Here is a 19,831-nt window from a genome sequence, read left to right on the forward strand (position 1 = left end):
ACAGAGGACAAAGTTGTGCGCGCGTGTGGATGTGTGTGTGTTCAGAAAACACTGTTTACTCAGGGAACCCTATATCAAACACAGCCTTGCTGGCAGACAATAGCGGTTTGCCCAGACAATTTATGCCACCAAATAAACATCAAGATGGGCTGTGGAGAGCTGAAGGTGAGACACGTTTTCAGAAGTGGGGGGCCACCCCTCACGGTCTCAATTACAGGAGATGCTTTTGAACACAAAACACTGAGGCAACAATATGTGGGCATCGCCTGAGCCCACTGTAACCAAAGAGAAAGAAAGGCCGGAACTAAAACGCAAAAGAAAAAAATAAACTGTGTTTGGAGATAGGTCTGCTACAGTATAAACTTTTCCCTTTCTCTGGCTTACTGCTATAGCAAAAGCTGATGGTTGTCTTTGTAAAAAACGTGTCTGTATCTAGGTCCCTGGCAGTGATTTGCCTCTGGGAGGGCCAGCAATCTATTTAATGACTCCATTGACGTCAATAGCATAACTGAAATACTTACTAACATGCATGATTCCAACTTTCTGGGGGGGGTGGGTGGATGGTGTTTCTCGGCAGCACAGAAACATGAAGTGGAGTCAACCCGGAATGGACTCAAGTTTTGAGGCAGCAAGTGAGAGATTAGATGCGGCAGGTTTCGCTGGTGCCACTGAATATGAAGAAGCGTTCACACTAAATTTAGAAATTAATTTTGAACTGGGGAAATAGCCATTAATGAGCAGGGCTTTATTTCTGGCAATGTTTGCTCAAGGGTAACATTTTAACTATTCACACTTCAGTTGACTTGTCAAAGTTTTTGCAACTACCCACACTTAATATTAGACATACATGAAATGATTGCAGATCAATATAAATAGCCTGATATTGATGCTCTGGGGTAAATGTTCAGAAGAGGGCTATTTTAGACAAAAGCAGTTCTTATAAAACAACCATTTGGGGAATTATTCCCAGAATTACTGGGGCTTTTCTAGCGCATTTGCCCTAACATTTGTGTGCAGGCTGCTTAAACACTCGAGGTGAGTCATTAAGGCAATTATTCCAATAATTCAGGCCACAGGACAATCAGAACACTAATGAAAAAATTCTCTGATATTTCTAGTTTTTTCTCCCACTCCTTCTTCTCCCTCCCCCGCCCCCACCCTCTTTCTCTGGTTATTTCCCCAGGTCTCTCCTTTGTTGTACATGGCCACAGCCTTTGGTAACACAATTGATTTTATTCGTATTTGTCCGTAAGTGTTGTAATCCTGCCTCAGAGTTCTTGCTTAATGTAGAAACCAAGCAAATGTCGTGCTTATGCCAGGCTTCATTTCCAGTCATCTGACACAGGCCAGCTCTCAGGCCACTGCTGTGGTTCTCAGAGAGCCCTTTACTTGTGTGCCCACAGTCCATTTCTCATCCTAGGACCTGGTAGCTCTGGCCAGGAACGAGAACTCAGTCAATGTCGTGACTTTCTGAAATTTCTTAGAATCCAAGATAACTCTCTGAGCCCCTTCTCCACTCCTTGAGCAGATCCTGCGTCTGGCACACCCCCATGAATCTTCGGGGGGATATTCATAATAAAGTAAAGATGTGGGAAGAACTCATACTGAGAAGTAGGCTTCTTAGCAGAAAGCCCCTTCTTCTGTTTTAGCAACCAGTAAAGAGTCATTTCCTCACCCAGAATGGCCTGGACACAGAATAGAAGAAAGAGATTCCCATGAGTACTGAAAAAAAATTAATTAAGTCTATTTCTCACTTAGGCAAACCTATTTCAGACATACAGGAAAGTCCTATGTTATCGCATCTTATTTCTCCATGTACAGGCTTTTCTTGAAAGCTGTCTAATTGACTGGTGTTGAAAACCACCATAAACCAAGGCTTTGGAGACCCAGGCTGGGAGAGACTCTTGGTCTGCACCAGTCTGGCCTGAAGTCTTCAGGCAATTTTCTGGTCATCTTTGTGGCCTGGTTTGCTGTCATTACTGATGACTCATGGACCTGGGGACTCACTGTCATTCAATCTATTATATTGGTGATGCTCTTGCTCAATATGTTTATTGTTAAATTTTAGAACAGGAAGATTAATATAGAGTATCCCACCTTACAGGTGGATTTGACTGCTGAAATGTTGTATTTACAATATACATTATAAATCAAGTCACATCATATGAATCAGAGGTTCTGGCCATCAAGAGGAATCCTTCTCTAATTCTTTTGCAAAGCAAAGAGTCATTTTGTAAAGGCAGTGAATGCTGGATGATTTACTCTTTCATGAAATTCTTACTTCCCATGACATATCTGTACTCACTTTTGAAATGCATGCAAAGGCAAAGGATAGGATGGATGGAAAAAGTGAGACAATTATCCTACACACACACACACACACACACACACACACACACTGGTTTTCCTCATCTATCTGATTTTTTCTGTTGAAAATAGTTTGAGGCCTGAAATCCTAAAAATTACTTCCAATTTCCATGTTGAATGTATACAGATGATAGAAGCCTGCCTTGTTTTGGAGAGTTTTTTCTTCTATGTTTTTCCTCCTTTCTGTTCCAATCCTAACTCACTACAGGGAAAAGGTCTGGAATTCCTGCTTGTGCAAAGGCAAAATGTGATACAAATTGAGATGTTCACTACACTCCACAGTATTAGCATTTTCAACACTTCCAGAAGGATGTAGTGCATCTTTTTCCTGAAACCAGGAGTGTATCAATTCCACGCTGCTATACTTTCTGCGTTTTAAATTCTCAATTACTTTCCTCTGGCTTTGCAACTCAAAGTGCAAAATGCCAACTTTTTGTATTTAACTCTTTCTGTCTAAAACCCATATGACCACACAAATACATATATACATACATATGCTATTATATAATGTGTTTTAAACCTCTTTTCATTTCAATGCAATAACTGATTTTTTTCATAGTAAAAAAAACACAGTTGAATATTTTACATATCCATAGAGATAAAAAATATTGACTCATTGTTGAAATTTAAATTATGAATGTTTTTCTTAAGATAAACTCCACAAATATTATGCAGATCTGGTCAAATCAAGATTTACTGTCTTCCTACTATGTGAGAATAGCTAAGCTAATGAATTTTGAATGATAAGGAGATGAATAAGGTGCAGCTCCTGCCACCAAGGTGCTCCAATGCAGGAGGCACATAAGCCATGAATTGCAATGTAACCTAGAATGGGATTGTTGCCATAGCATACAAAAGGAGCAATTACACTGATTTTTTTTTAAAAGAATATTGGGATAGCTTAACAGAGGAGGAAAATTCATGTTGTATCTGAGAACTGAGAAGAGAAACCTTGATTCATTAGAGAGAATAAAGGTACTGAAGACTAAGCAATTTGCTTCTATTTCCCCCATGAATTATTTCAGTTAATGATCAATTTGTAAGAGCAAATGTACCAGCTTAACCATGGGTTCTGACAATTAGCTTTTACAATGAATTGCATCCCCTTCATTTAGATACATGAAAAAAACTCCTTTTAAAAATATTTAACTTTTTTCTTTCTCTCTTTGTCTCTGTCTCTCTCTTACACTTGCTTTTTTTTTTTTTTTTTTAATCTAAGAACAGTTACCTAGGTCAGTTAGGCTTTCTTAACAAACTGGATTGTTGCTAAATCTGTTTAAGTGATCATGGGTTTCTTGTATCTTTTATCTTAGATTTCATTGAAACAATGAGTTCCACATTAGTGATAATAAATGAAAACCTGATCTTATTATCATGAAAAATCATCTTTTAAAGCAGCACTCCAGCTTTTTAATTCTGTTTGCTCTGAGCTACTTATTTTTCATTCCCCTTTAGAGTTTCTATTTAAACACACCTCTTTGTCACATGCTGATAAATATTAAAATACCAGGAAAAATCTGCCTGACTTATTTAAGCTGATAATAAGAACAAAACACAGGATGTGTGTGTCCTCCTTCCTTTTCTGGCTGTGGTTAAGCATTAAGGAGATTTTGAAACCTATAATTACGTAATAATTGGTATCGCTACATTCTCTTCCCGATGAAAAGCCAGAATTTTTGTAGTTTGCCACAAAGACAGACAAAAACAAATTGCCTAAGTGGTATTGTCATTTCTTTGCTTCATTGTTTTAAAAGAATTTAGCAAAAGAATCCCTAGGTGCCAAGCTGTAGTTACTGTGCCAATAATCACAAAATGATCTTTTCAACAACATCTCTGGCTAATGAGCTAATTTATAGAGCCATAAATATCACATATTCTCCTAATGTTTGTCAGTATTTATTACAAGAAAAAGAAAACAGTTTAAATATTCAAATTGATGTCAAAAGCTTCTTATTGCATTTGGCTAACAGAAATGTGAGCAATGGTGTCTCACTGTTAAGCTAAAATGATGAAATGATAGGAGTTTCAAAACCACCTCCTTTGGTCTCCAACTACATAACACCAGTTATATGTTAAAACACTCTATTTAGGTTTCCTTTTATCAAACTTCTAAAGGAAATAGTACATCAGCACACCAGGTCTTTGAAGCCCCTGGACAGAGTACTATTTTCTTCTCTCTGTTTCATATCATGGGTTTCTCGAGGCAAACTTACTTTTATTTAATTTCTTCCTTTCACCTTTATTCTTATTCTCAATCTTTTTCTAATAAAAGTATTTTTTTAAAGCATGTACCATAAATACTTCGGAAACTAGCGAGCCAATGGAACCTATATTTTTGTTCCTTTGTTTTAGAAGTTGGGCTTTTGCGTGATTTCCATCATCCTCATGGCTGTGATACCAGCGAGAGAATGCAACATGCAAGGAAGGAAGATCGCTAAGTATAAAACCAGTGGGAATACCATAGCTGGACAGAGAAGTGTTCAAGGCAGTGCTGTTTGGTGTGAGGCAATCTCAACAGAGCTCTATTTCTTGTTTCTCCTGCAGTTTTGCTCAGGTCCACTACCACTCTAGCAGGGAATGGTTGGGAGGGTGGATTGTGGGGGTGGAGGGACTCCATTTTGGACTTTTAAAAACCTCATATAACTGGTTGCATCTTATGTCAAGTAGGTTTTATGTTCAATACATCTCCAGAGTGTTGCTTCAGGGTAGCCCTGCCCCTCCATAACTTTCAACTCCGCACGGAGAGTATATGCACAACCCTGTAAGATGAGACATTAGGTTTCTTTTAAAAAAAAAACCCACAAGAAAAACACAACTCCATCCCCCCACGCCTACCCCCCACACACATACATCTGAGGAACAAAGTTGGATGACCTCCAAGGGAAATGATTTGTGAGCTGGAAAAGGCTTTGGTTTCACACCTGGAAAGGATGTAGATTCAAGTGGGACCTCTAGTTGACGCTAGGAGGAAAACCACTAACATACCCTGTGGGGCGCTCAGGCCAACCTGGGGGCCCCTCGGGGCCTTTGATCTTAGCTGTTCTGGCATTCACTGGGGCCTGCAAGCCTAGGTGAAGTTGCAGTATCAATAGAGCTCCTGCCTCCCTTCTGGGGAGCCCCATTACCACCCATCCATCACATGATGGGAAAGCCCAGGCAATGCACATGATGGGAAAACTGTTTCATACTGCATTTCATTCAGTTTTACATGGAATGAAGTAAAGCTCCACTATGCCTTTGAAAAAAGTCACCAAGAGACTTCAGAGGGCCATGATATGCAAACAAATGCTATCATCCGAAAAAAAGTTTCTGCACAAGTGACATATTTATTACTTTGAAACAGGGAGATTAGGCTTCACGATGCAGCTTACCTTGCAGGTTGACTCTGGAGACAGGTGGCTGACTAGTAGCAGCTGGGGATCTCCTGTGGAAACAGAGGAAAGAAGGCCCGAGTCTGTGTATGAACATCACCTCCACATCTCTTGCTCCCCTCTCCACCCCCCACCTCCATGATCACTGAGGAGTTTTCCAGGTCATAATGAGCTATCAAATGACATAATGCTCTCTCCAGAAGGCGGTCTCCCATAACACTGGTAGATGACTGCAATCCTCTCATATCCAGATGGCCTGGAATTTCCCTATGCACAGCCTCCTGGATGCTCTGGCTCTCCAGGAAGGAAGTCGTTTACTCCAGGTCCCTAACCAGCCCCTCTGTTTCAGGTGTCACTGCTACAGGAGGTCCTCAGACAATACGCTTGCTCAGGAATAACACCAAATGTCAGAGTGGATCTCCATTCCTTTGGCAGCGCTGCTTGAATGTTGTGCCAGAAGAGCCCTTAGAGACCAATCAGTCCAGGTCTCCCTTTTGCACTTCCGGAAACTGAGACCCAGAGAGATGAAGTCAGTTGCCAAAAGTCACACGGGAATAGCATTCCAGCTTCCTTAACCTCTGGAGTGGTCTTTTTGCAGAGGAATTGGGCATTATTTTACATTGTAACAAGCCTGCTGATGTCAAGAGTCTAATGACACAAGCAAACAAACCCAGGCTTCACAAATACTGGGCTCCTCCTTTTGTTTTTTGTTTTTCTTTTTTCTCTTCTCTATCCCCCAAACTCGCTCCCACCCCCCAATTTTGCTGGTCTCACTAACCTTTTCATGTTTTGTGGAACTTCTCTGCCCATCACATGACAGGAGAGCTTTCCCCAAATAGTATAGAGCAGTGGCCCTCAAATTTTAGCGTCATCAGAATCACCTAGAATGCTTTACTAAGATTCACTGCTAGACTAGTCAATCCCCAGGGTGTTTGACTGAACTGGCCTGGGGTGAGCCTGAGACTCTGCATGTCTAGAAGTGCCTTGGTAGTACTGATACTGCTGATCTGGGGAGCCCATTTTCAGAAACACTAGAATAGAGGACTTTCTGCCCCACTAAAGAGCAATAGGATTTAGCAACAAGCACAAGAAAGTGGGACTTTAGGCCAGTCAGTGGTTCTCAAGCATGGATGAGTGTCCTACTCACTTGCAGAGCTATTAAAAGTATGATTCCCTTCTCTATCCCTGGAGAGACTATTTCAGTGTATCTTGGATGGGGCCTGGGAATCTGTATCCTTAACATAAATCTGTGAATTCTGATCCACAACCAAGTTTGGGAAGGAAGCCAGATTCTAAATGACCGAGAATGGCCTGCAAGGATCTTAAGAAAGGGTCTCCCTACTGGTATGGTCACCAGTTCCTAGGTTTGTAAGTGCACCAAATCCATCTGTGATCCATTAGGGGTATCTAGTTTCTAGGTAACATGCCTGACAGCTGCAGGGTCTGATGGACAGGGTTCATGTTTACCAAACATGTACCAGCTAGGTCATCTAAACACAGTACTTTTAAAAAATATATATTTATTCATGATAGAGAGAGAGAGAGAGAGAGGCAGAGACACAGGCAGAGGGAGAAGCAGGCTCCATGCAGGGAGCCCGACGCGGGACTCGATCCCGGGACTCCAGGATCGAGCCCTGGGCCCAAGGCAGGCGCCAAACCGCTGAGCCATCCAGGGATCCCCTAAACACAGTACTTTTAAACCGTCTATGGCATGACATTTTCTTGTCATCCAAAAATTACTTTTTTCCTGCTAAACATCATGCTAGGTACTTCTTAGCTTCCACTGGGAATATAATCATCTCATTTCAAGCAGAAGGAGACTGAAGCAGAGGTTAAGAGCTTAAGAAATATGCTGAAGCACACATGGTTTATAACTGGCATGGTTGAGATTCAAAGCTAAGACCTTCTGAATCCAAAGTGCATTCTCTTTCCACTATTCCATCTGCTGATAACACCTGCAGTCATACTGAGGGCTGTTTTTCAGGAAAAGTAAGAGATTAAATTCCAAACTCCTTAGTTTAGCATTCAAAGTCCTCTGCTCTTTGGCCTCAACATGCTTTTCCCAGCTTATCTAGTAGAATTCCTGACATTTCATCTCAAACCACTGGCTGGCTGTTTGATCTCCTGTACCTCATACTTCTCCTTAGTAGCACTTTGAAACTGTGATTAAAATAGGCACTAATGAGTGTTCAATACGGAACTCCTTAGTTTAAATATAAAATGTATGCAGGCCCGGAACAACTTGTTGACTACTGGATCCCTGGAACCCAGGATGGTCCTTCATATGCCGTGCACTCAGTGAAGGGTTAATGAATAAAAAAAAGAAGGAAGGACGAAGGATCGCTTATTCTTCCTTGAACATGCGCTATCCCTTTCCTGACATTGCTCAGGCTATTCCTCTGAAAGGGAAGCTCTCACACGTGTAAATATCACCTTCCTTTCCGTGGTGTTGTGATTTATAATAAGAAATATATATTTGATCTTTGTTTTCATTCCTACCACAGAGTTCCCAAAACTCTTGGAATTTGCTATAAAAAGTGCTATATCTTATATACACTTATATCTTATAAGTGTTAAAAGAGCTATAAAAAGAGTCTTTTGTTATGTTAATGAGATTTATGGAAAGCTTCTGAGTGACCTAAGGATGGGGGCTGATCACAGGGGGAATCAACCACCTGATTAGAGGGTTGGCACTTTCAGCCCCTCCTCTGGGGAGATGAGAGGAGCTGGAGATTGAGTTCAGTAACCACCGGTGGCCAGTGATTTAATTCATCATGACTATGTAACAAAGCCCTCTAAAAACCCTGAAGGACTGGGCTTGGTGTGTTTCCAGGATGGTGAATGCGAGGAGATTGCACCTCTTCCATTTGGCCATTCCTGAATCATATCCTTTTATAATAAACCAGTATTCTTGAAGTAAAATATTTCTCTGAGTACTGTGAGCCACTCTAGCAAATTAACAAAACCCAAGAAGGAGGGCCATGGGAACTTCTGATCTATAGTCGGTGGATCAGAAGCACAGGCAGATAGAGCATCAGAACTGAGTTGAGTTGTAGGGCATTCAGCTGGCATTAAGGGAAAACTGCTTGGATGTGTAGGGGGAAAATCCACACATTGGCATTGGTGTCGGAATCCCACCTTCAAAGGTCAAATGCCATCTTCTGTCAAGGATGTCATTATGTTAGCTAAAATTGACCTCTCTTCTAATATCCCTTGCTGCTTTGAACCTTTAGGGTTATTTCCTCCTATTACAACTCATATGTGCACATATTATCCCCACCTAATCCATGATCCCATTGGTGGGGGGATCCAGTGTTGACTCCTTTCCGTATATCTTCTGTAGATAGATACCAAACTGCCTCACAAAGAGTGGGCACTCCATAAATGTTGGTGAACTGTTTATTGAATGAACTGTTGATGTGACAATCCTTTGAGAAGTCAAATACTACATGAATGTTTTATCTGGTTTCCTTTTCCTCTACAGTCTTGGTTCTGCGTACTTCTCACTATTCCCACAAACACAGCATGTACTCATATTACTGGGCTTTTGCAAATGTTTTGCTCTGCTTGCTCTTTTCCTCCTTTGTAAGTGGCAGACTCCTTCCCCTGCACATGGAATCCCTTCAGCCATCACTTCCTTAGCCTTCCCCACTGTGAGTAGTCACTGGCTTTGCTACTTGTGGTTTACTGCCTTTGCACCATCCTCGCACTGCTCAGACTGTCTTGCAGTTCCTATTTTCTTGTCTGTCTCCTCAACTCACCTGTGAGAAATTTAAGCAAAGACTGGGTCTCATTCATCTTTGTAAACTTGGAACCGGCAAAACATTTGCTACAATAGAGGCATTCAATATATATTCATGAGATTAATAACACATTGTTAATAATTTTATTTTACCTCTCTTGCTGAGTTCCAAAAAAAAAGCTCTTGTGCAAGGAGACACTGAGCTAGGGGACCCTAAATGTTTGGGAATCTCTGCTTTCTTAACAGTTTGGCTACTTGCAGCAACCAATTCTCCCAATGACTTCTTGAAAATGACACAAACTACATAAATTCCTTTGTCCTCGCAGTGAATTCTGAAAATAAGGCTCTTATTTAGAGTTGTTAATTCAGATAAGCATCTATGTGTGTAAGCTTTGCAAAAGCAAGAACCATATTTACTTGGTTTCCCAAGATGTAGTGCAAAGAAGAGGCTCAACACATATTAAATGAATAAATGACTTCTGAAAGCTGTATTATTGCTTGCAGGGCATGAGAGTGCCAATTAGAACCTGTCATGAGTGCCAGAAGAAAATGTCATTGGTTGCCCAGTTTCCAGTGGTCCCTAACTTATAGAAGAATCATAAGAAGTTATATGCCTGGATTAAAGATGTGGTATTAATAGAGAAGATAATTTGGCCACAGCAGTTAATATTTTACAGCCCTGAATAGCACAGTAGAGAAAGAATTGGACCATGAATAAGAAGACAGGAATCCTAATCTTGGCTCTGGCACCTTCCAACTGTATAGCCCTCGGCAACTCACTGAACCTCTCGGTTTCTTCCTCACTTGGGGAAAGCAGGCGGCAACTAACATTTACTGCTAATTTACAATGTGCCATCTCCTGTGTGAGGACTTTTATGTATATTTCCTCACTTACTCTGAGGAAATTTGGCTGGGCTCTTTCCCCTCTGAATGCTAGAGATTTTATTATTCTCCGCTAATTTAAATCCCATGCCAAAGGACATAAAGCAATGAAAGATATACATTGAAAACAAAGTTAAGTGGTTATTAATTCTTTCTTAAAGAGTACATACATGTTGATTAAATCATGTCCTGGAAGAATGTTGATACAGAGATGTCACATGATTTCCTGATAGCCACTAGTGATTTCTGCAATGCCAGATGCACAGTTGAAGGATGGAGGACACCTCTTTGTTCCCAGCTGCTCTACTCCCTGGTTATCAGACTGAAGAATGGTGGGCATTCTCACTCGTAAGTGATTTCTCCATCAGTTGAAGCCAGTAAATGCTTTAGGGATGTTTATCTGAATTAACAGCTCTAAATGAAGGCCATATTTTCAAAATTAACTCCTGGGACTAAAGAAATAATAGGTTTTAATTTGAAGCCAAGAAATACAGGCCCAATCAAGCATCTCTCAATGAAACATTTCATGGAAGAGCAAGGAAATCACCTCAACAGAAACTGAGATTTTCACCCCTTGGGTGGTAAAGCTCAGGCAGACAATGAACTATTTTTATGCAGAGCAAAGAGCCAAAAGATAAAGGAAATCTTGACTTATGAGAAGTAGAGTTCTATGTGGGAGTTCCTTTTCATATAGTAAACCACACTATCCAGATGTCTCAAGAAAACCATTCCAAGGACAGAATTATTGCTTAAATGTTACATTTAAAGCAAGAAGTGTCACCCTGGAACCCAAGTCAAATATCCCAGAAAGCAACTTGTGAGTTCCATGAATCTTACAGTTTCAGTTGTTATGACAAATGAATATGTGGGGGAAATGGTCTCCGTATAGTGGACCCATTTCTGGCAGGTATTCTTGTCCTCAGTTTTCTTATATTTCTTTGAGGATATTGACTATCTAGGAATAGGATGGGATGCATTAAATTAACCCTCAGTTTTCCAATCTGCTCCTACTATGCTGCTTCACTTGTAGCTAAAGCCCATCATTCAGTTCTCAGCCCAAGCTAGATAGGCAATCTCCACTCCAGGTGAAGTTCTAATGGTACGTGTGCCCTGCTTTGAACTTTTGTTAGGTGGTCTTGGTTTCAAGAAAATACTTGGAATCAATAAGAGGATTAGCTCTATACAAACATGGGGCTGGATTTGAGACAGATCATCAGATACAACTATCCTACTGCTGGAGATCTATTCTGTTTGATGAGTGTGGTTTGGTTTGGACCAAAGGTGATGCAAAGGGCCAAAATTTGGAGAGTGGTCCTCAGCCACATTGTGAGAATGGGCTCTGGGGTCAGCTCTGTATGTGACATTCGTGGTCTTAGGGTACTCTAGTTCTTGAAGGTTTATGTGTCTCAAAACCCTGAAGGCTGTGGAGAGACCTGATTCTCAAGAAAGCAGCTTCAGCTGGCATAGCCCATTAACCAGCACAGTTAGGCTGAATGCCCTCATAGTTACAGAAAAAGAATATTCAAGTTGCTGGTTAACACTCAATAACTAAAAACATCCCTTATAGCCCTTTGCCCTGGAGCAGTGTGGTAAACTTGGGTCCTGCTAAGCTAAAGAAGCCTTTGAAATGTATCCTTATTAATCTTTCCTCCCGAGTTCTGACCTCCATCATCTCTCGGACCAGGGCTTTACTCCTAATATTTTAACATTAAAAAAATGTTTTTTACTTATTTGAGAGAGAGTAGGGGGGAGGGGCAGAAGGAGAAAGAGAGAATCTCAAGCAGGCTCTGCCCTCAGGGAAGAGCCCAGTGCAGAACTCTATCTCAAGGCCTTGAGATCATGACCTGAGCCAAAATCAAGAGTCAGATGCTTAACTGACTGAGCCACCCAGGTGCCCCACTCACTCCTAATATTTTAATTCCTGAAAACACTCTCTTAGTTCATGTCTCTGCCTTTTGGCTCTCTGACCTTCATCTATTCCATAAGTTCTTTCTAAATGACTCTCTTTTAAAAATCCCTGGGAGGTTTCTCCCCCAAGCCCAAAAAGACTTAATGAGTGTAGTGAAAGCAAAGATGTGAGGTGATAGAAATAGAATATATTGGTCTCTGCCCTCAATTCCTGGCACAGAGTTTCTAAAATTCTTGTAACTTCCTAAGTGATAAGAACACTAGGAGCATCTTTTGTTCTAATGAGGCAATTCTGGGTAGGCTCCTTGGAGGGGCTGGACACCAGAAGGACCAAGCAACAATTAAGGGTTTGGAATTTTCAACCCCACCTTTCATCCTCCAGAGAGGGAAGAGGGGCTAAAAACAGAGTTAATAATTGATCATGTCTATGTGATGAAGTATCCATAAAATCCCAATAGCATGCAGTTCAGAGACCTCCCAGGCAGGTGAATATTTCCACCCTGGGAGGGTGATGCCCCCCAAGTCCATGCAGACTGATGCTCCTGTGTTCAGGACCCTCCCAGACCTCACTCTAGGTAGCTTCTTCATCTGGAAGTGCATGTGTGCCTTTGTCATGTCCTTTAGTCAACTGGTAAAGGTAAGTAGGTGTTTCCCTTAGTTCTACAAGCTACTCTGGCAAATTAGTTGAACCTGAGGAAGGGCCCATGGGAAATTGCACTCCGTAGACAGTAGGTGAGAAGCACAGGTGCCAGCCTGAGCAGTGACTGACATCCAAGTGAGAGGCAGTCCGTGGGACTGATCCTGTAAGCTAGGACCTGATGGGGTCTCCAGGTAGATAGTGTCTGAACTGAGTTAAATTGTACGATGCACAGCTGGTGTCCAAGACTTGCTTCTTATTGCAGGGTGGGGGACTTCCACACGTTTGGTGACCAGAGAGTCAGAAATGAAGTGTTTTCTGTTCATCAAGGAGACTCACAGGGAAGAAAAACAGAGAAAGAACTCTGTTTTCCCCTACATGGGAAGAGAACAACTCTTATTCCTTACAAAGTACACTGCCATGAGAGTCAGGTTATTATGCTTGAGGTCTGACTCTGCTCTTCATCAGAAGTGCTGCGTTCTTGTGCAAGTCATTTAATCTCCCCAGGCTTTGTCTCCTTGTCCACACAGTGGGGGCAACAACACCTGTCATAACTAGCATTTATGGGGCTTATAACTGAGATAATGAATGTGAAAATTCCAAAGTGTTACACTGTCTGGATTCAGCAAGAGAAATGTTAACTATCAGTTATAATATCTCACATTAATGGAGCACCTACAATGTGCTAGATGTTGTTATAAATGCTCTATAAATATCAATTCATTTCATCCCCAGAGCAACCCTATTTTATAGATTGGGAAGTAGAGAAGTTGTACCCACATCACATAGGCGTCAAGTGGTAGGACTGGGTTATAAAACCAACAGTATGGCCCCAGTGGCCCTAGTCTGTAAAAAAAAAAAAAGAAAGAAAGAAAAAAAAGAAAGAAAAAGATGGGGAAAGGGAAGGAATCTCTTCTGACATAATAATTGTCCAAATAATTGGTGGTCTTTCTCTAACGATTACTTATTCAAAAATTTATATGTGTGGTGAATATTTACAGATTGTATACTATGTGTCAGGCATTTTGCTACATCTTGGAAATTCAAGGAAAAGTAAATGTAATTCTAAAGGGACCTGAAAGGACACTGAGGCTACTGATGGGCAGAGACCCCTAAATGGTGTGAGAAGTTTGGATGAGTGCTTGGGGGCCATGGAGGGGCAGTCAGCCAAGCTTGGTGGGATCAGGCAAAGCATTCTGGTGAAGGTGATACTAAAGATGAGCTATAAAAGCAAGTAGGATTTAGCCAGACAATCACTGGCAGGTGGAAAGAGACATTTTAGGAAGAGAGAACAGTAAGTTCATAATTAGGATGGAAAATAGAACATGCAGGGAACAACCAGACCACAGTTGTTAGAATGTGATCCCATGTGGCTAGAGACCTGGTCTGATTATTCACCACCATATGCTCTGGCACTTCCTATTTGAATGCAAGACTTGAAAGGGCAGAAAACTTGTCTGTTTTGGGGCACTATTATGTTACCAGTTCCTGGTGAAAGGTGGTGCTCAATAAATATTTTTCAAAAACATACATATATGCATGGATAAATAGTATGTACTAAATAAATACTTCCAGGTGAATCATTTAATAAATGAACAAACAAGGATTATCACTACAAAAGAGCCCGGGCAAGTTTTTAGCTTTCATGTATACTGCATCAAATATAAACCCAGTCAACTATCAATCAAACTAATTTGAACTGGATCATGAAGTGCCTTGGGTGCCATTCCACAATCATTGATTCTTGGACCTTCTGAGCCCTGTGATGATCTTTTAAAATGCTGGATAGTGAATGCATAGCACTTAGACTCACAGATTGAAATGATTTTGGAGGAGAAAGTTATGCGGGAACTTGGAGTTCAAACCTTACATTATAAAGATGAGGAGACCAAGGTTCGGCAACGTTAGCTGAAATGACCAGGGTTATATAGTTATTTGGGGCAGAGCAGAAGATAATCCCACTTTTATTCATCAAATTGCATGAGCCTGTTTATGTAGTATCCAAAAAAGGCAACTTAGACTTGAACTTTTTGCTACCTTCAATCTTGCATTTGAATCTCTGAATTCATTAATAGCTGTTCCCAAAGAATTTTAGTAGAATTTATGGCTGTTACTGATAAGTATTCACACTTTGTAAAGTAGTACAAGCAAATGTCAACAAAAATCCTCATCTTGAGCTTCCGTTTGTTGAACTCTTATTGTCTACTAAGTGTCAAGGGTGCAAAGATTAATAAGATACAGACTAATTTCTAACATCTTACCAGTTCTAAAATACTACGGTGCTCCATCCTATTTTCACATTCAGTGTGTCCTAACTTAGTTTGGAGGGCAAATTTCCATGCAATATTTTTTTTTTCTTCTTCTTTTTAATGTTGCTCAATGTTTTTGTCTTTATGGAAGGGATTCATAACTCCACAAAAAGTTCATGCTTACTTGTTGGATGCTCCATGAAGGTTTGTCAGTACAGTAAAGTTGTTTCTCACACTTCGCAAGCTGGCAAGGACCTAGAAGGACAATTATCAGGATGGTTAGGAACTAAGGGAGACCAGTGGGCAAGTTCAGAGGCCACAGAGAAACTGCACCTGGGGCAGAGGGAGAGCAAGCCAGGGCCAGCATGATACATACCTGGGCAAAAGGTGTGACAATCAAGTCATCGCCATGTCTGGTGAAGAGAGAGAAACAAACATTTAGAAACCAATTTGAATTATAACTATGACATAAAAGTTGTAATATTAAACTTTATCAGTGTTAGCAACACAAATGTTACACAAGTCTTTCTACCTGGATATATGGCAGCACTGATCTAGGCATAAATGGAAACCCTAAGAACTCAAAAGAGAAAAATACCAGGTTCATGGCTCATGGGCTTACAGTGACACAGAACAGCACTTGCAAGTAAGCGTATATCCTCAGGGTACATTCCCATTAAATAGCAGACCCAGAGTACTGTAATTCAAAGCGACTTGGTTGCCAGAGCCAGGAAATTCAAAGGGAAGGCTGCTCACAGGCACACACAGAGTTGGAAAAAATGGCATAACAGTCTGGATAAAGGTTAACTTTGGATTTCCTGGCTTTTGTTGATTTGAACCACAGCCTTAATGCCATTTAAACACAGATTTCTGTCTGGGAATCCCATTACTTTTTTTGTTTTTAATATAACTTTTTTTCTTAAAGTACCCAAGGAGAAGCTTTTAAGATGGGAGTGTATAGACTGAGCCTACTATTAACCATATCACTGTTGCTCATTTTGTCCCAAAGATCTGATGAAGATATACCTAGTGTTACGTAAATCTGTACTTAGGAAGAGTCAAAAGCATGTTTTCAGAAATGCACTCTCTCTCTGGCACATGCTTTGATAAATCTACTTAAGCCCATATTTGGCAAGCTCTTCATAAAGTCATTAGAAGACACATTGTTGTTCGTTGCAGACACAAAATCAGGCCAATTTATTATTTGTGAATCGAAACAGCTGCACAGAAGTTGACTGACAACGACCTTCTTTTACTGTCTGATCTTCTCTGTCCTCATTGCCATATAAATATGACACCTTATAATGTGAGCACAACCAATGATTATGCAGCACCTGCCTCAATATCAGGCATTACATGTGATGTTGAGATGCAGAGCCCATGTGGGCCTCTTCTCTAATATGGACGCACCTCTCTGGGGTTCTTATTTAATATAATACTTTGCTTTCTATCTTCATCTTTAGCTAGAAGTCCCCCTTCAATTCATTCCAGTCAAGTTCTTGTGCATCTACAGTGTACAATGACTACAAAAAGAATACTGACAAGAGCATTCTTTGCATGATTACCATACGTCAGACCCTGCACTAAGCACTTTATGTGCAATATCTCATTTAACTCTTGTAAGAAGGCTTAAGGCAGGTTACTCGTAATATTCCCATTTAAAGATGGTATCAAGGCTTAGAGAAGGTAAGCTACTGCTTAACCAGCACATCATAAGTGGAAGAGCTAAGACTGTTTTGTAGCCAAAATCTGTGTTTTTAGCCGTTATATTACCTATGTTATGATGACCCTACATAGTTGGCATATTAAATTATACAGAGTCCATGATACCACCCTCCCCTCGCTCCTGTCCTACCCGCCGTTAAAACACAGTAGGGGATACAGAAAAGACCGCAATAGATATAGAATGAGAAATACAAACACCTAATGGGAAAACTTAATGGGTTGTATAGGAGAGGTAATAATTACAAATTAGAGGAAGTAGCGCAGGCTTGATTGAATGAGTGGTTTTGAGATGAACTTTGAAGGGCAGGCTTTAAAAAGCATGCCACCAATGAGAAATGGCAAGAACAAAGGCATGGCATGGGAAAGTACTGAGCATGCTCACTGAGATGCCTGGTAGCTATTTGGGTAGATTTGAACACACTACCTAGAGACATTTTTAGAGGATATGATTAGAGGGTCCTTCACACCCATCTTACGGGTGGTATAGACCATGTCATAGAGGTGGTGCATAACTCAGAAGGGAGAAGGGAGTCAGTGAAGGTTCTTTGTGAGGTAGACAAATGGAAAAGTGCTTTAGAAAGGAAAATGCTGCAGACACCAAGAGACAGATCAGAGAGAGGACAGAGTCAGGAAGAATGGTTAGGGGGATAATGCAGTCATTCAGACAAGAAGAAATTGGTGAAGCAGAGGAAGAAAGAGGAAAAGACAGTTTGAAGAGACCCTAAGTCTTGCCAAGGACTCAGCATTTAATTGGCTAAGGGGTCATAAAGAAATGCTAGTCCAGTTTAAAAGATGGGTGAGAGGGAAAATAGTGAAGTCATAAGCAGAAATAAGAAAGTAAGGAGAAATTGGGCAGGAGACATGTCACTTTCCCACAAGCTGAATTTTAAGATCCTCATTGATATCCCAGTGGAGACATCAAGCAGGAAGACGGAAATATGGGAACTGGAGCTACACATTTCAGAGTGGGGAAAGTTAAAGCAATGGCAGGGACTGGCTTCTGGAGGTGGGGAAATATAGAGAAAGAGAGAAGCCTCAGGGTTCTTGGAGAAAAGCCAAAGGAGACAGAAGAAGGTGCTGAGAGAAGCAGTTGTGATAAAGGCAGGGTGGTGAACTATACAAGAACTGCCCTTTACCAAGCCATTTTCTTGAGATGAACTTTACATGGGTGAAATATCTTGCTATTTGTTCTGATTTCTGCTAGGAAGTTCACACTGTTCATAAGGGCCTCAGGATGAGTTGGGGATCTAAGGTAATGAAGCTAAGAGTTAAGTAGATTATCTAAGGCTCCTAGATTTTGGGAGTCTAAATACCCAATAAAAGCTAACCATGTAAGCAAATCTCATACACATGTAACACCTAAAGCTGATGAATTGTTGCATGAACGAGGAGTTACCAAAAAGGTACAAAGCAATGATTTAAGGGAAGAAAACACTAAGGGGGCACCATGTCAGCATGACTTTATCATCATGGAACTTTTGAAGTTTAGGAAAGCAGAAAATTCAGGGACACCTGGGTAGCTCAGTGGTTAAGCTTCTGCCTTTGGCTTAGTACATGATCCTGGGTCCTGGAATCGAGTCCCACATCATGCTCCCTGCAAGAAGTCTGTTTCTCCTGTCTATGTCTCTGCCTCTCTCTCTGTGTGAACAAATATATATATATATATTTTTTTTTTTTTTTTTTTTTAAAGGAAAGCAGAAAATTCAGAAACAAGAGATGGACTTGCAGGTCCCCAGTGCTGGTTCCTTTAAAGGATTTGAAAGGCAAAAGCTCATGCTGTACATCATATAATAGCTGCTAAGGGAATGGATCAGACAATTTGCACGTAATTTATAGCAAGCATAGGAAAAAAACAAAACAAAATTCCTATCTGAGTACAGCCAGATTATTTATTAAACTATTCTAAAACATTTAATCATAATTTGATATATTAATAATTACAATAAAATGGCACGGAAATAATAAAATTAATTATGATTAATTATGAAAACTGATGTACTTCTTAGTTTCCCAAACGGCTAGGGAGGGCAATGCCAGATGTTCAGAACCATGGCATGAGCAACATCTAGTGACAAAAGCAGCACATTACAACTTTGTAGAATAATTGGTGACGACAACTATAGGTCTTCAAACGAGTGCAGGTCTGCACTAAAGAGTGAAAAGGTTTTCTAGAAAGTAAAAATGCTACTTCCTTTGGTATGCCCTGTGGATTCCATTAATTTTGTTTTTCTCTGTTTCATACCTACACATAGAACTCTACTTGTAACGCTATTTTACTCTGTCCTACAGATAGACATATACTACGATGGTCAAGAACACAGATTTTGGAGACAGACAGCACTGGTTTGTTTCTGGATTACACAATTACTAGCTATTAGACATCAGGCAACCTCTCTAGGCCTCAATTTCTTTATCTGTAATGTGGTGTGTTGTAAGTATTAAGTTAGTTATTGTACATGTACAACTCTTACAACAATGCTTGGCACATAAAAGCATTTATTCATTTAGTCATAGTTATTCTTGTTAGTAGTAGGTATCATTATTATTATAATTTTAAAATTGCATGTCTATCTCCCCTACTGGTGAGAACTCTGTTGGGAGGGTCATATCCTCCCCTCTTGCAGTCAAAAGAACTAATATTCTACTTTACAGTTTATAAAGCATTTTCACATACATTATTTCATGTGACAAGAGAATGTTCTTGACCCTAAAATATGGCGCAACCACCTATCTTGTTGGTCAAGCCTGAAACCTACCCCCATACAACCACCAACCCCTGCTTATGCTAACTTGCAAATATTTATTAATTGCCCACTGGATCTCCTCTAATGTAGATCCCTACCCTCTATTATGTGGGTTACCAAAGCAGTCCTCCATTTGGCTCTTGGACACTAGTCTTTAGGCTTGTCCACCATCCAAACCACTCTTGAATGTAATCAGAGCTATCTTT

The 19,831-nt window shown here is 40.6% G+C and overlaps 1 protein-coding gene across 2 annotated transcripts in view; it reads right to left on the minus strand.

The window, feature by feature from the left end:
- The window catches only part of PDE4B (phosphodiesterase 4B), a 432,607-nt gene that overhangs the window by 97,937 nt on the left and 314,839 nt on the right, over window positions 1-19,831 (minus strand). For both annotated transcript variants that reach the window (XM_041771485.1, XM_041771486.1), the window contains 3 exons: window positions 15,533-15,569; window positions 15,341-15,411; window positions 5,739-5,791 (listed from right to left, as the gene is read on the minus strand). In XM_041771485.1, coding sequence (XP_041627419.1) covers window positions 5,739-5,791; window positions 15,341-15,411; window positions 15,533-15,569 — 161 coding nt within the window. The remainder of the gene's footprint in view (window positions 1-5,738; window positions 5,792-15,340; window positions 15,412-15,532; window positions 15,570-19,831) is intronic.

Source organism: Vulpes lagopus, chromosome 10 (assembly GCF_018345385.1).
Source record: "Vulpes lagopus strain Blue_001 chromosome 10, ASM1834538v1, whole genome shotgun sequence".
NCBI classification, from domain to species: Eukaryota; Metazoa; Chordata; class Mammalia; order Carnivora; family Canidae; genus Vulpes; species Vulpes lagopus.